At 36.1% G+C, this 13,597-nt stretch overlaps 1 protein-coding gene across 11 annotated transcripts in view; it reads right to left on the bottom strand.

Annotated features, from left to right (window-relative positions):
- KANSL1L (KAT8 regulatory NSL complex subunit 1 like) overlaps positions 1 to 13,597 on the bottom strand; it is a 128,929-nt gene that overhangs the window by 6,523 nt on the left and 108,809 nt on the right. For all 11 annotated transcript variants that reach the window (XM_044937757.2, XM_006073178.4, XM_025278173.3 and 8 more), the window contains 3 exons: positions 2,592 to 2,717; positions 972 to 1,090; positions 63 to 187 (listed from right to left, as the gene is read on the bottom strand). In XM_044937757.2, the coding sequence (XP_044793692.2) occupies positions 63 to 187; positions 972 to 1,090; positions 2,592 to 2,717 (370 nt within the window). The remainder of the gene's footprint in view (positions 1 to 62; positions 188 to 971; positions 1,091 to 2,591; positions 2,718 to 13,597) is intronic.

Raw genomic sequence — 13,597 nt, forward strand, 5'->3', positions numbered from 1 at the left:
TTTTAACTTCACTGAAAGTTATTCAAGAAAGGAAAATTAAAGGATGTAAATAGTATACATACCTTGGAGTAAGTATTTCCTTATATTGGAGCTTCTCTAATTTAGCTGGGGCCACTAATGACATGGGGATCACAATATTATCGATATCATAAGAGCTCTCACTTCGCAATCTTCGTCGTGCCGTATTCTGCAAGACAGGGTTACAGTAGTTTGACAACAGTTTTGGTTATGTATGCTGATACTCCTTTTATGAGTATTTATATAAAGAAAATATGGAGTGCCTCTAAGTTTTATAAATATATTATTATAAAATCTGACCATAAGATGTTAAGAAAAACAAATATACATAACTTCTATGAAACAGTACATTTGTGTGTGCACACATTCAAGTCTGTTTTTAAAACCATTAAAAAATATGAATGCCTTAAAATACAAAACTCTTAGCAGAAAAGGGTACTATAAAGCACCCTAAATGACAGTGAAATCTTTGAACCAACTCGTTTTTATTAGGAAGAACTATGAAGTAAGATGTTTGGTGAGCCATTTAATGAAGATTATTTTTACAGTCTTCGTTTATGTGTTCCTATTTTTACAGTCTTCGTTTATGTGTTCCTAGGCCCTGAGCGTCATGCTGTTTTTCTAAATCCTCCCATGTTTTGACCTCTACTCCCGACCAGATAACAAAACACAAAACAATGTAAGAATAACACAAGTGCTGGATTCTTTCTTAGCCTCACGAGTTTTTAACACACACACAAAAAAACCATAATCAAGAATTAATGAACAATTAGCTCCCTAATAAAATTTAATCAATACATTGTTTCTTAGTAAGATAATTCTAAATATGCTAATTATGTGCTAGTAAATAAAGCTGTTAACCAAATATCCTGTTTAGGTCCCCCCCACCACCCACCAGATGCATGAGCTTAAGTCTGTAAAGCAACTTGAAAGTTCACTGTACAAAAACCTACTTGTGATGATGAATTCTGGGTTCTTGATAAAACATTGACATTAGTAACTGCAGTAAAAGTGCTTTGGGATCCTGGTTCTGTGCGCTGAAAAGCAAATTCTTCAAATCTAGTTCTTTCTCCTGCCATGGAAAGACCATTGAGAGTCATACATTAAATGTAACTGGAAAGTTTTAGAATTTCTGTTTTCCTAGTTTGGTAATGTGAGTCTTGATCAGTTTGTTGATTTTATTTTTTTTAATTCATGTATCAAAAAACAAAAGGAAGGAAATTTTATAAAAATCTCAAACTTGCCATTTTCTGGAGTCTTGACAGTTTATACCCAGTATATCATTTCTTTAATCTCATCTCCCTTTACTATGTTCGTGCTTTTAACTCTTATTCAGCTGTTGCACTTCTAAGATTTACCTGGTAATTTTCTTCTCTAGTCTTTCATTTTTAAAATATCTGACTCTATGATCGACTTTTTGGAAGATTTTCTTAACTTCTGACTTGATTTCTGAAAATGTTTCTCTGTTAAAGTACTAATTTCTAAAAGTTCTTGTTTTCTTTTACTCTGCTTTTAAATAACCTCCTATTTCAGGAATGAAACTTTCAAGATACATTTATTTATAAGATTATTTCCAACTTTATTTTCTGTTTTCTTCCATGTTCCTTTTTTCCATTTGTTTTGGGTCTCTATTTGTGCATAAATGTTTATTTTCATACTGCCCTTGTTTATATTACCACGTATCTTGAAAAATAATTTCCTGTGTAATATAAAATTTAATACAGTCTATATATTATTCAGTTGTTTAAAAACATCCTTCCTAGCTAGTTGTTTCTTCAAATCAGTATCCATGCATTAAAAATGGTGTTGCATACAGAGCTGTCTAGTTACTTTGTAGTATAGCATTTTACCTGTGGTGTTCTTGTATTCATGTTAAATCCACCATGTATAATATAGTTCAGTACATCTTGGGTATAGTTTCTAATTTATTGGGTATACTGACATACTGTACCTAGGGCATACTTCACTAATGTATATAATGTTAGAGCCTCTAGAACAATGAATAAGATCCAACAGAGTATACAGATTATTTGTTATTTAATACACATCATCCCAGTTAAGTTTTATGTTACTAGCAGAGTTCTAGCTTCAAAGGTATCTCTATTTATCTTGGCACTGTAAGGTCCTGAGGGCAATTGAGCTAGGTGGGTGAGTTACATAGATGCATCTCATCCAATTTATCAAAATTCTGAAGAAGCTTCAGTGAATCAGCATCTCCACAAAAGGAAGCAGGTATGGTAATCTCTAAAGGACGACCTTGTACTAACACGTTCTGAGTCCAGAGCACAGTGCTAGAGACTGAAGGCCCATCTAGGAGAACAGTTGGTAGAAAATAACTCTGGTTAGGAAACATAGTAAGGAAATTCTTAATTTCCATAAAGTGGATGGAATCCCAGTCTACATAATTCTGAATTGATGACATGAATTTGCTGTTTGGTGTTCATAGAACCATGGATGTTTTGTGTAATTAGTGACTTCTGGGTTATTACTTCCATGAGGCAGGGCTTTTGGAGATCAGAATTTTATTATTTTCAGTTTTTACTACTGGTGCTCATGTCCTCATTTGAACTTACCTATTGCTGTTTCACTCAAGTGTCTTTTCTTTCTTCCCTGTAATAGCTGCACAGAAGATTCTGACTTTATTTGAGGCTTGCATATAGAGGAATATCCATTTCTCCATTGATTCAGAGTATTACGTACTAAAATGGAAAGAAAAATGAAATTTTAGTTTCTTTACACAAGTATGATGAACATGTTAACTTGCTTTTACTTTATAACATTGCAGAATATTGATATACCAGTTCAAAATGACATAAATAACATATGAAGATGAAATACCCCTAAGCTGAAAATAATAGAGTAAGATTTATTAAAAACATCTTCATGAAGTGCCCCAATTCCTATAGTTTCTCCATTATTTGAAGAGGAAAGGCGATCTCTTCTGTCTTCTAAGTTAGAAACTTTTACAGAGAAGATATGTTCAGATCTGTAAATCTTGACTGAACTTCCTCTGAATCATTAAGTTAGTTTATGCTCACCCTTAGATCTGGTAACAGTTCAGGACTAAGTAAGATTATGGATTCATAAGAGACTGGGATCTCTTGAGAGCAATAACCAGATTTCATCAAACTCTTGACAGTGCCTAGTGCCATTCTTTTTAAAGCAATGAATTTTTAAAACTTTAAAGTCATTTAATATCTCTCTGCATCAGCTGCCTGAACTGTAAAATAGGGATAATAGCTATTGTGGGATTATGAGGATTGAGTGAGTTAACTCCTGTAGTGGTCACTAGAAGGATTTCTGACCTAAGTATGCAATAAATGTTAGTTTCATCATTACTGTTTTCTGTCTGAACCCTATGTTTGCCATACTGGATTAATAACCAAATTGGCTTCTTTTTTTGAAATGTTTGGAGATGTGGAAAGGATGGCTTAAGTGACAAATTCTAACCAACACTGAAAAAAAGAGTATGGATGGTCTGCCAACAGTGACAGCGACTAAGATTTCATGATGGCAAAGCACCCTAAAAATGATAGACAAAACTTTTACACATAGATGCACAGATCTACACATTTACATCCATATTAGCATGTTAAAAAATGAAACTTTTAAGTAGAACAATTTCTGAACAATCTCTGAAAGCCTAATACCTTAAGAAATTTGAAGAGCAAACTGCAAAAGCACAAGAGAGTACTGCCACAAAAGTGTGATCATCAAAGAAGCTCTGAATCTGGAGGAAAGAAACAATTACCTGTAGTAGAATTACCTGTAGAATGACTACACCTACTAACAGCCAGGATCCTTGAAGCTTCAGTAGATAAATGGATGGGTGGATAGATAAGGAAACGCCCAGGTGCCCCACTTTGAAAACATGTCCTGCCCATCCATAACTGCCTCTGAAAACAATATTGAGTGTAAATTTTTTCCTCTTCCATGAAGAGGATCTCAAGCAGTGGCGGAACAATCTTAACAGTCAACACGAACTTCAGAGATGAAAACACAAGACTCCAACAAGAAGTAATAACAAGTGTAAAAGTTTTCTCAAGAAATATCTAATGGGTTCACAGAATACAAATTTACAGGTCTTCAAAATAATATTGCCAAGAGAAAGGCAAAAGGCCTCTCCAAAGAGGCCTCAGAAATGGAAAGGGTAATCGAACAAAATCACTGCTCATTGGCCTGAATAACAGAATGGATATAACTAAAAATCAAGATCAATGAATTGGAAGAGTAATTCTTAAAGGAACAGTGATGGAAACAGGAAAAAAATTTCTAGAAGAGGACAAACCAAAAGAGGGTAAAAAAGGAAAGGATAGAATGAATGAGAGGCAATATTGGAAGAAGCAATAACCAAAAATTTTTACACAATAGTAACCCTAAGGTTTCAGTAACTCGAGCATCAAAGCAAATGGGGGGGGGGGGACCCAAACATCAGTAATGAAGACATCCTAAAAGTTACTGGAGAAGGGGGAAATTATCACAACGGAGTGAGAATCAGATTGACATAAAAGCAAATGCAGGAGAAAAATGGTGACTTAAAGCATTCATGGAAAACTAAACAAGATCCTAAGGTTTCTACCTACTCCCTCAAAGATTTCTACCCAAGAAAAATAATGCAGAGAAAAATGTTAAATAGTAAAATAACATAGCAGGCATAATTCTAAAATTCATTTCTACAAAGGTGTATCTAGAATTGTGAGTTGGGTTTTAAAACACCTGGCATGTATTGGTGTTCCAATAGTGTCTACCACTATTGTTTTCCAGAGTATTTTCAAGAAAAATCCAGGTAAATTCAACCCATCTCTTCTAAAGGAATTCACCACCCACCTTGTCTCATAAAAGCACATAGACTTTCCGAAGAAACTAACCTTTACTAAAGTGATCCTTTTAATTTAATTTTATTTAAAAGTTTCATTACACTTTTCTCTCTTTGGTAATTTGTAACATTATAATGGACTCTTGAAATAGTAGGCAATATAATTCAGAGTGTAACACACATTCTCTTTACCTATGCTCATTGTAGTAGTAACCCCAGCCTTTCAGCTTGCTTACCCAGATCTTCTGAATTCCATCCTAAAATATATTTTGACCCAGTATCTCTCATATTCCCTGTCTTCCCTTCCTCCCTTTCATTTATAGAGAGCCAATTACATGCCAGGCATGTAATTCGATTTTTTAAAAATATAACTTGCTACAGGGATTTGGGGAAAATGATTAGGAAGTTGATTATTTCCCCAAATAATTGATTTGGGGAAAATAATTGATCAGTTTGTTTTGATCAAAATGATTGACTTCCTAATCAAAATGATTAGGAAAATAATTGATTTCCCCAAATCAATTATTTGGGGAAAATGATTCACCAATTATTTGATTAATTGAAATCAAATAATTGATTTCAGCAGTATAGATAAGGGCTCATTAATTTGGACTAAACTGGTAGAAATACAGAGGAGCAGGTCTGAAGTGTAAGATCACTGATAGTGGGGTTTAGATAAGGTAAGCACGGGTAAAGAAGGCTGAGCCTTAGGGTTTTGACCTGTGTGGGTTGTTCCTCTTTCTGCACTTTAAACTTTTTATTTTGACATAATTTCAGACTTACAGAAAACCTGCAATAACAACAAGTGCCACTTTAATTCAGATTCCCTAAATATTAATATTTTACCACAGTGGCTTTCAATGAAATTAAGTTGCTGACATGATGCTTCTCTATTCTAGATATGCCAATGTTTAACGGCATTCTCTTACATTGCCACATAACTATCAAAACCAAGAATTAATGCTGTTAGCTAACTATATAACTTACTCAAATTTCACCAGTCCTGTAATGTTCTTCACAGAAAATCCTTACGCTGTATTCAGTGGACAGGTTTCGGTTTCCTCATATCTGAAATAGTTCCAGTGTCTAGTTTTTCATGACTGAATATTTTGATGAGTATAGGCCCTTAAGTTGGCTTTGGTATTTTCTCACCACTGGCAACTACACAATTATTCAATTTTTTGTCTTTTATCTACTTTGTTGTTAGCTGAAATGAGTAGTTGTCAAATTGCTAACTCTAATGCACAGTATAGGATAAATCCAAGATCAGAGGCAAAGCACAAAACCATCTATTTATCTTCAATTTACCCTGCAAGAATAACAGGCTATGACAACGTATGCAGTTGTTTCCATTTTAAAATCTTACATATAATGGGCCAACAGCATCTGAACCACCTGGGACCTTGTTAGAATCTCAGACCCCATTCCAAACTTAATGAATTAGAATCTGCATTCTAACAATAGCCCCAAAGTAATTTGCACATTAAAACTTGAGAAACAGTGATTTGGAACACTTGACTTTTCCTCTAGATTCCAGTTAACTATTACATGAAGCTACACTTGGCATCACCATCTTACTGGAGTTCCTTTTTGCCCTTTTCCCATCACCCTTAACCTCTCTTCCTCTGCTGTCCACTAGGCAGTTTACACACTCATCCTCTTTTTTAGAATATTTTTATCATGTTGGTACCCATAATATCATTTAATAGTCATTTGTGTGTCTGCTTCTATCACATAATTTAACTTCCCATGATTCACCTTTGATTTTTCAGCACTTAATAGTCTACTTGGCACAGAGAAGGTGGTCAATTAATACTGGGTTCTAGTTTTACTCAGTATTTATTGACCACCTTCTCTGTGCCAAGTAGACTGTTAAGTGCTGAAAAATAAAAGGTGAATAGCTGGGTTCTAGTTTTACTAGAACCAGTGTTCTTGCCTGGAGAATCCCAGGGACGGGGGAGCCTGGTGGGCTGCCGTCTATGGGGTCGCACAGAGTCAGACATGACTGAAGCGACTTAGCAGCAGTTTTACTCTGGAGAAGGCAGTGGCACCCCACTCCAGTTCTCTTGCCTGGAAAATCCCATGGACAGAGGAGCCTGATAGGCTGCAGTCCATGGGGTCATGAAGAGTCGGACACGACTGAGCGACTCACTTTGACTTTTCACTTTCATGCATTGGAAAAGGAAATGGCAACCCACTCCAGTTCTCTTGCCTGGAAAATCCCAGGGACGGGGGACCCTGGGTGGGCTGCCGTCTATGGGGTCGCACAGAGTCAGACACGACTGAAGCGACTTAGCAGCAGCAGCAGCACTTTTAGTCAATTCTACAGAAAAGAAAAACTAGTGACCAGCTATTTAAGACAGATGAAATTTGGGTTGAGAGTGGGAGGGAATGGGGAAAGTAGAAAAGGAGAGTGAAAGTTGCTCACTTGTCCGACTCTTTGTGACCCCCTGGACTATACAGTCCATGGAATTCTCCAGGCCAGAATACTGGAGTGGGTAGCTTTTCCTTTCTCCAGGCGATCTTCCTAACCAAGAGACTGAACCCAGGTCTTCCACATTTCAGGTGAATTCTTTACCAGCTGAGCCACAAGGGAAGTCCAGGAAAGGAGAGATTGGTACACAAAAAAGTACTGATTTGCCTAAAGTTATAGTGTAAGTTCAATGCAGGAACCAGGATACTCAAAAGCCAGTGCTCTGGGACAACCAGAGGGATGGGATAGGGAGAGAGGAGAGGGAGGGTTCAAGATCGGGGGACACGTGTGCACCTGTGGCTCATTCATGTCAATGTATGGCGAGAACCATCACAACACTGTAAAGTAAGTATCCTCCAATTAATAAAGTGAAAAAAAGGTAGCATTCAATTCAAATGTTTTCCACTCCTAGCTTTTAATTTTCCATTACTAACATGTCATTATATTATTGATACATCAGTAATAATTTTGTGCCTAACATTTACACTGCTCCATTTTTTAAAGTCAGATAAATTAGAGTAACATTAGAAGAAACATAATTACAGAAGAAATATAATGACTTAATTTCATTTTTGCACATTCACTTTCAGTGAATTTATGTGAAATAAATTTCATATTCACATTTCAAATGTAATAATTTTAATGCCAACAAAGGCCCGTCTAGTCCAGGCTATGGTTTTTCCTGTGGTCATGTATGGATGTGAGAGTTGGACTGTGAAGAAGGCTGAGCGCCGAAGAATTGATGCTTTTGAACTGTGGTGTTGGAGAAGACTCTTGAGAGTCCCTTGGACTGCAAGGAGATCCAACCAGTCCATTCTGAAGGAGATCAGCCCTGGGATTTCTTTGGAAGGAATGATGCTAAAGCTGAAACTCCAGTACTTTGGCCACCTCATGCGAAGAGCTGACTCCTTGGAAAAGACTCTGATGTTGGGAGGGATTGGGGGCAGGAGGAAAAGGGGACAACAGAGGATGAGATGGCTGGATGGCATCACCGACACAATGGACATGAGTTTGAGCGAACTCTGGGAGTTGGTGACAGACAAGGAGGCCTGGTATACTGAGATTCATGGGGTCGCAAAGAGTCGGACACGACTGAGTGACTGAACTGAACTGAATTTTAATTTGGATGTATGTATAAGTTTTTTTTAAACCTGATAACTGTTATTTTTTCAGATGGTCACCTAACATTCCTCTGATTAGAAACAGTAGTATTTAACTATTCCCTAGCTGTTGGAACTACTTATAATCATCATTTTATTTGTATTACAGACATTCTTAGAATAATCATCTTGCACACATTTTTTAATCAAAAAAATGTTAGTCTAGGATAAATTCCAAGAAGCACAATTGTATCATGAAAAATATCTAAACATAAGCTATACTTTGCTGTATTTCTTTTGCACAGGCAATTCCTTGTTCTTAGTGCTTTCATTTCTTTAACTTTTTACAGTGGAAAAATTTCAAGAAACATAAATGGAATAATGAACTCCCCTGTTCCTATGGTTCAGCATCAAGAGTGCTGGTAACCAACTTGTTTTCTCTCTCTCCCACCAGTTGTTTTTTGCTGGAGTATTTAAAAACACATTCCAAATATTGTCTACATATATGTCAGCTTGAATCGAATAAACTAACAGACAAACTGTGTTTATGTAACTGCATGCATTATTACATCTAACATAATAGTTTATTAATATGCAACAGTAAGTCCATGTTCAACTTTCTTGTCTTAGAAACTGTGTGTCTGTGTGTGTATACAGCTGAGTTAATGAGGATCTTTTAAGAGGCCTACAGGCTGCATCTGGCTGATGCAAGTATAAATATTTTTACATGGATATAATTGTATCATTTGTTTTTGTTCAGTCCCTAAATCAAGTCATGTCCAACTCTTTGTGACCCCATGGACTGTAGCCCACCAGGCTCCTCTGTCTGTGGGGTTTCCCAGGCAACAACAGTGGAGTGGGTTGCCATTTCCTTCTTGAGGGCACCTTCCTGGACCAGGGATTGAAACTGTGTCTCTCTCATTGGCAGGTAGATTCTTTACCACGGCGCTCCCTGCAAAGTCCCAGTTGTATCATACATAGAAGTACAACTTTTGTCCTTTTAGATCACTCGCCATTCTTGGATAAATGTTTATATCCTTAGATAAACTTTTACAATGTTTTTAAAAATGTATGTTCCATTGGGTTAGACAGATAACCATATTCCTACTGTTCTCCAAGTTGTTCTTAATTTTTCATTACCACAAATAATGTTAAGTATATCTGTGAATAAAGGTGGTTTCATATTTAGCATTAGATTGGGTTCTTGGAAATGGATTTATCAGGTCAGAATAGGGTTAACAGTTTAGTAAACGTTTATTGTGAACAAGTACAGAAGTTTTTTTTTTCTTAATGAGATTAAAAAAAATTAATCATTTAAAGGCCTTATAATGCATTTCAGGGGATCTTCCCATCTCAGGGATGGAACCAGCATGTCTCAGGCAGGTTCTTTACCACTAGTGCCAAGGCTATAACAAATGCATTTCACAGTACTTCCCAAAAGGCTTGTATCAATTAATTGTACCTGAAATATTTGAGGGTACTATTTTTGCTACACAGTTTTCCCAGAACTGATGATTAAATGTCCAGTATTATTAATGTAATTGGAAAAAGGAAAAACATTTAGCATAGTGTCTGTCACATAGATACCCAGTACATGTTAGCTATAACTTTTTTTTAATTTACTTATTTTTAAATTGAAGGATAATTGCTTTACAGAATTTTGCTGTTTTCTGTCAAACCTTAACATGAATCAGCCATAGGTATACATATATCCCCTCTCTTTTGATTCATTAGCATTTTCATTATTATCATGAATACATCTAGTTTTTCTTCTAATTCTTTTAAGATGCCACTTTTAATATTTACCTCTTTAATCTATCTGGAATGTATTTTAACGTTCATCCACCTTAAATTTGTTTTAAGGTGCTATATGACATAAAGATCTCATGTTATTTTACCAAAAAGTCATTTCTTAATACCTCTGATTACAGAAAAAAACTCATTTTAAACGTGGGCTCTAAGCAAGACTACTTGGATTTGAATCTTGCATCTGCTACATCTTAACTGCGATTTAGGAAAAGTTAGTCAAGCAGAAAATAGCCTGTAGCCTGACATACTATGCAGAACAGTTTTAAAAACGCTTTAACAGAGCTAAACAAATGTATATAGGACATTTGAGCTCATAGCCATCTTAACTTCATTATGTCTAAATAAATCACTTTCATACTTAATAGGAAGGCCACCAGCTTGAACAATCATCTTAAGACAGAATGATAGATTTTTTCCATCAAAAACTGTTAAATAAGATTTCTTTCAACAGAAAAGAGATGTTAAGATAGGAAACTTTTTTATATCTTGCATTAAAGGAGCGGTAAAATGATTTTAAAGGTTTTAGCAGTCCACTGTGGCTGTGTGTGAAAGGTTGTCCCTGGTGGCTCAGATGGTAAAGAATCTGCCTGCAATGCAGGAGACCTGGGTTCAATCCCTGAATTGGGAGGATCCCCTGGAGTAGGGAATAGTCACCAACTCCAGTATTTTTGCCTGGAGAATTCGATGGACAGAGGAGCCTGATGGGCTATAGTCCATGGGTACAAAAAGTGTCAGACACAACTTTGCCTGTGTGTACTGAAACCTTACATGGTTGTACAGATTAAAGGAAATTACAGATATAAAGCCCTTCATTACTGTACTAGTGTATAAGGAATGCTTCATAAGAATTGTTTATTATTGTTTATTAGGCTATCTTTTCCACACTAATAGGAAATATCATTCATATAATAAATCCTTGGGCTTATCTCTAGGCTTTTTATTTAGTTCCCTTGGCTTCTAACAACATCAAAATGTTTTAATGATTATACCTCTATATTTTGATATCTGACACCTTATTAGTTCAGTTCACTCACTCGGTCATGTCCAACACTTTGCGACCCAATGGTCTGCAGCACGCTAGGCTTCCCTGTCCATCACCAACTCCTGAAACTTACTCAAACTCATGTCCATCGAGTTGGTGATGCCATCCAACTATCTTATCCTCTGTCATGCCCTTCTCCTCCTGCCTTCAATCTTTCGCAGCATCAGAGTCTTTTCAAATAAGTCAGTTCTTCGAATCAGGTGGCCAAAGTATTGGAGTTTCAGCTTCACATCAGTCCTTCCAATGAGTATTCAGTACTGATCTCCTTTAGGATGGACTGGTTGGATCTCCTTGCAGTCCAAGGGACTCTCAAGAGTTCTCCAACACCACAGTTCAAAAGCATCAATTCTTCTGCACTCAGCTTTCTTTATTGTCCAACTCTCACATCCATACATGACTACTGGAAAAACCATAGCTTTGACTAGACAGACCTTTGTTGAAAAAGCAACATCTTGGCTTTTTAATATGCTGTGTAGGTTGGTCATAACTTTTCTTCCAAGGAGCAAGCGTCTTTTAATTTCATGGCTGCAGTCACCATCTGCAGTGATTTTGGAGCCCCAAAATATAAAGTCTGTCACTGTTTGCCCATCTATTTGCCATGAAGTGATGGGACCAGATGCCATGATATTAGTTTTCTGAATGTTGAGTTTTAAGCCAGCTTTTTCACTCTCCTCTTTCACTTTCATCAAAAGGCTCTTTAGTTCTTCACTTTCGGCCATAAGGGTGGTGTCATCTGCATATCTGAGGTTACTGATATTTCTCCTGGAAATCTTGATTCCAGCTTGTGTTTCATCCAGCCTAGTGTTTCTCATGATGTACTCTGCATATAAGTTAAATAAGCAGGGTAACAGTATACAGCCTTGATGTACTGCTTTCTCGATTGAACCAGTCTGTTGTTCCATGTCCAGTTCTAACTGTTGCTTCCTGACCTGCATACAGATTTCTCAAGAGGCAGGTCAGGTGGTCTGGTATTCCCATCTCTTTCAGAATTTTCCAGTTTATTGTGATCCACACAGTCAAAGGCTTTGGCATAGTCAATAAAGCAGAAATAGATGTTTTTCTGGAACTCTCTTGCTTTTTCTATGATCCAGCGGATGTTGGCAATTTGATCTCTGGTTCCTCTGCCTTTTCTAAAACCAGCTTGAACATCTGGAAGTTCACGGTTCACGTATTGCTGAAGCCTGGCTTGGAGAATTTTGAGCATTACTTTACTAGTGTGTGAGATGACTGCAACTGTGCGGTAGTTTGAGCATTCTTTGGCATTGCCTTTCTTTGGGATTGGAATCAAAACTGACCTTTTCCAGTCCTGTGGTCACTGCTGAGTTTTGCAAATTTGCTGGCATATTGAGTGCAACACTTTCACAGCATCATCCTTTAGGATTTGAAATAGCTCAACTGGAATTTCATCACCATTTCTGTCCTTTATGGATTGACACCTTATAGAACTTTTAAAAGTTTTATTGGATATTCAACATTTACTTTAAGAAGAGTGCCTCTGGGATTTTGATTAGAATTACATTATAAGTTCATTTGAGGAAAAATGACACCTATAGTTACAACTTTTCTTTTGACAGGAGCAGAGTATTTCTCTCCATACAAGCACATATACTCTTATGTTCCTCAGGAAACTTTTCAAGTTTCTTTCATGTAATTTCTTGTTAAGTTTAAGCCTAGATATTTTATATTTTCATTGTCAATATGTCTAGGATAATTTATTATTTTACAAATTCTAATGGGTTATTATTGGTATTTTTAAAGGCTACTTGTTTCTTAAGTTTATTTAAAGATCTGTTATGTTTCAAAACTCCACGTCTAACAGGTATTCACATTCAGTTGATTGCTGAGTTTTTGAGGGAGATGACGATTTCATTTGGAAATATCTTGTTTAGTGTAACATTTTGATGTTGAGAAATATGAAGATGTATTTTCTTTCTTTTTCTGATTGCTTCCAAGCACAATGTCCCCATCCCCAATTTAGAGTTTCATTATAATTTTTCAAGTTTTATTATGTAACTTTAGTGTTTTATTTAAAATTCTTGGAACCATATAGAATTTACTGATAAATGATATGAGTGTATAAACATTTTCCCCAAAATGACTAACAATACTCTTTATTGAATAGTTCTCCACTTTCTTACTGATTACAATTCTTCCTTTAAATAATAAAGAATAAGCTATGTAGTCTGCTTCATGAATCTGCTTTGCTAAATGTAAGCAAAACAGAAGCTATGCTAATGTTTATAGATTTCTGTAATGTTTTCATATGTGGTTGGGCTAGATTCTCTCAATATTTTTTCCAGCAATTCCTTTTACATTTTCCCATTAATTCTTCAAATGGG

Source organism: Bubalus bubalis, chromosome 2 (assembly GCF_019923935.1).
Source record: "Bubalus bubalis isolate 160015118507 breed Murrah chromosome 2, NDDB_SH_1, whole genome shotgun sequence".
Classification (NCBI taxonomy): domain Eukaryota; kingdom Metazoa; phylum Chordata; class Mammalia; order Artiodactyla; family Bovidae; genus Bubalus; species Bubalus bubalis.